We start from the raw sequence: 2,844 nt of genomic DNA on the forward strand, positions 1-2,844 counted from the left end.
AAAAATTGTTTCGCTTCACATCCTCCTCATGCGAAATCTGATAAGGTTTAGCAACCTATGGCAAGCAGTGAATGAGTACAAAGTTCGTAACTAGAAGAGATAATTGTTTGTATACTTTTTCATTTACTGTTCTATGTTTTAAGAAAAATAAGTTTAAGAACTTATTTGTAAGTAGTAATAATATATATATATATGTATATATATACATAACTGCTATGTGACTGTGTTTTACAAAATGCTAGTCCACTAAAACATAGCCAAGACAGTTTATTTTGTAAAGGCCAGTTTTGTATTCTTGGATACGATAATGGGTGCAGGTGTGCCGCGTAACATTATACATTTATATATATATTTATTATTTTTATTATATTGACCTTTCAGCTGTGCCTGGCTAACATTACAGAAGTTGCAATGAGAAGATAAATATACCACATTAAAAGTTATAGTATGGATACTGTCTTGGTCACTTAGTGGCTACAATGGTCATTAAAAAGATCGATTTTGTGTGAAAGAATTAATAGAATATATATATATATATTCATTTGTTAATTTATTCTAATTGTAATTTCATTTTATTTAGTACAATATGAACCAGAATTTAAAGACTTGTTTCAATTTTCAGTCCATTGTATGGCTATCATGAAAAGGAACAGTATTTTTTGAAAATTTGCCTATATAACCCTCTAATGACCAAAAGGTGAGTAATATATATGTATATATGCGCCATTAATATTACATACTTTTATGAAGCTGTAAGAGACATTATACTGAAGATCCAGTTTGTAAAATTTCTTGTTTAGTACTCTGTATTGTTTATCTAATCATCAGAAAATACCTTAATCTTTTATATTCTAAGTTTTTATTATAAGCAAAGGAAATTATGTCTCCGAGTAAAATGTTTGTTGATAATATTTTTGGTACTGCACTTGCAGCAAGTATTATTTTTGTTCATGATTAAATCAAAATAAATTGAGTTGAAGGATATGAAACATGTACAGTTTTATAAGTTTATGTACATGATTGATGTGGTATGTCACATAAACATGGCTTTCTGTTTCAAGTGATTTTTGTATGCATTCTAGAGTAGCTGAGCTGCTACAGACTGGTGCAGTGATGAACAAAGTGATCCAACCACATGAAGCACATGTGCCATACATCTTACAGGTTGGTTTTCTTTTCATTAAACCATTGATTAACTCTTTCAGCACGGGCTCAGTCTCACAGACCGACCTCATAATCATTTTGTGCTTGTTATAGTTTTCATGCTATAACTTTTGAATTAAGTAAGCATATCTTCAAGAAAGTTTGCAGATTATCAGTAAACATTACAAGGCTTTCATACGCAAAATATAATATTTTTTTATTAATTTTTAAGATTTTGTAAGTAATGTTTTTCTCATGCCTTTTATCTTTTTTAATGTTGACTATCCAACATGCAAAGTAATTTTGATTTTAAGATTAAAAATACTTTTATCCATCAGAAAATTTAAAAATTTCACTTGTGAAATCTTTATAACCTCCAGATAATTATCAAATGTTTTTTAAGAGAAAACTTTATATTTATCTGTTATTTTCACTATCAAATCTGTTTATGGTTTTGGTCGATTTGACAACCTCTTAACCACCATAAAAATTAGTAAATAAATATAAATTATGCTTTTTTCATTCTAGATTGACTACGGATTATAACACAAAAACACAAATGTTTAGTCTAAATAGCTTAAATTTCAATGAAATAAGGCAAGCTTTTAGTAAAGATTACAAATGTTTTGTACACAAAAAATCAGGATTTTTAATTAAGTATTTTTATTACAGATCTATCTGTGAATATGTGGAGCCAGAGTGTTGAATAGTCTGAGTGCAAGGTAATTTTCATGTTATGATTAACTCTTTCAACTCAGACATGATCATTTTGACTGAACACGTGACCTCTTTGTACTTATTTAAAATCTTTATAGATTTAATACTTCTAACTTTCAATATAGTGAGTATATCTTTACAAAATTTGGCAGTATTTCAGTTAATATTATAAGTCTTTCACATACAAAAAATCATATTTTTAGTGAAATATTTTCAGTAAAACAAAATAATGATTTGTCCATGAATATATTGAGTATTTGTTTTGAATAGTCCATGTGCAAAGTAATTTTGTTTTGAAAAGTCAATGTATAAAGCAATTTTCATGTTAAAATTAAAAATATTTTTCCTCATTCATAAATCTCAAATTTCCTTTGTCTAATCCTTAAAACTTCCTAAAAGCATTTCAAACGTTTTTTTTTCAGTAAAACTTTATAGTTTATCTGATATTTTCTCTACCAAATCTCAAAATGGGATCAGTCACATCAACCGACCTTGTACAAAAGAAAACAAAAAATCTAAATAAATCTAAATTACCCTTTTTTTCTTTCTAGAATGACTTTAAATTGTAACAAGAAACTGCATTGATTTATCCTAAGTAGCTCTAAGTTTGTAACAGAAAACATCTATTTATAACTAAATTTTATTGTTTTATTGCCCTTTGAACTATGTCTAACTACTATTCACACCATTATAAGTTTTAAATCACTTGGGAGACGTGTAGCTTACATTACGCTAATGAATTACATTACCAACGAGCTGCTCATGTATGTGCATTGTAAAACATTTTTATTATATTATTATTTATATTTTTTTACCTAATCTAATAGTAACTAACCTAAAAGGATCCTTATTTTTACATTTTACTTACTTTTATAATTATACATAAAGAATAAACATAAAGAAATAAAATACTTAACCAAACTTCTTTTTTTTTTGCCATTGATTGTCGAAGAGAGTTAACCCTAATTTTTTTATACTAATGAT

General features: G+C 27.1%; 1 protein-coding gene across 4 annotated transcripts in view; it reads left to right on the plus strand.

Annotated features, from left to right (window-relative positions):
- LOC106465050 (DNA polymerase zeta catalytic subunit-like) overlaps window positions 1-2,844 on the plus strand; it is a 200,582-nt gene that overhangs the window by 15,793 nt on the left and 181,945 nt on the right. For all 4 annotated transcript variants that reach the window (XM_022392860.1, XM_022392861.1, XM_022392862.1 and 1 more), the window contains exons 4-5: window positions 623-697; window positions 1,083-1,164. In XM_022392860.1, coding sequence (XP_022248568.1) covers window positions 623-697; window positions 1,083-1,164 — 157 coding nt within the window. The remainder of the gene's footprint in view (window positions 1-622; window positions 698-1,082; window positions 1,165-2,844) is intronic.

Source organism: Limulus polyphemus, unplaced genomic scaffold (genome assembly GCF_000517525.1).
Source record: "Limulus polyphemus unplaced genomic scaffold, Limulus_polyphemus-2.1.2 Scaffold1818, whole genome shotgun sequence".
Classification (NCBI taxonomy): Eukaryota; Metazoa; Arthropoda; class Merostomata; order Xiphosura; family Limulidae; genus Limulus; species Limulus polyphemus.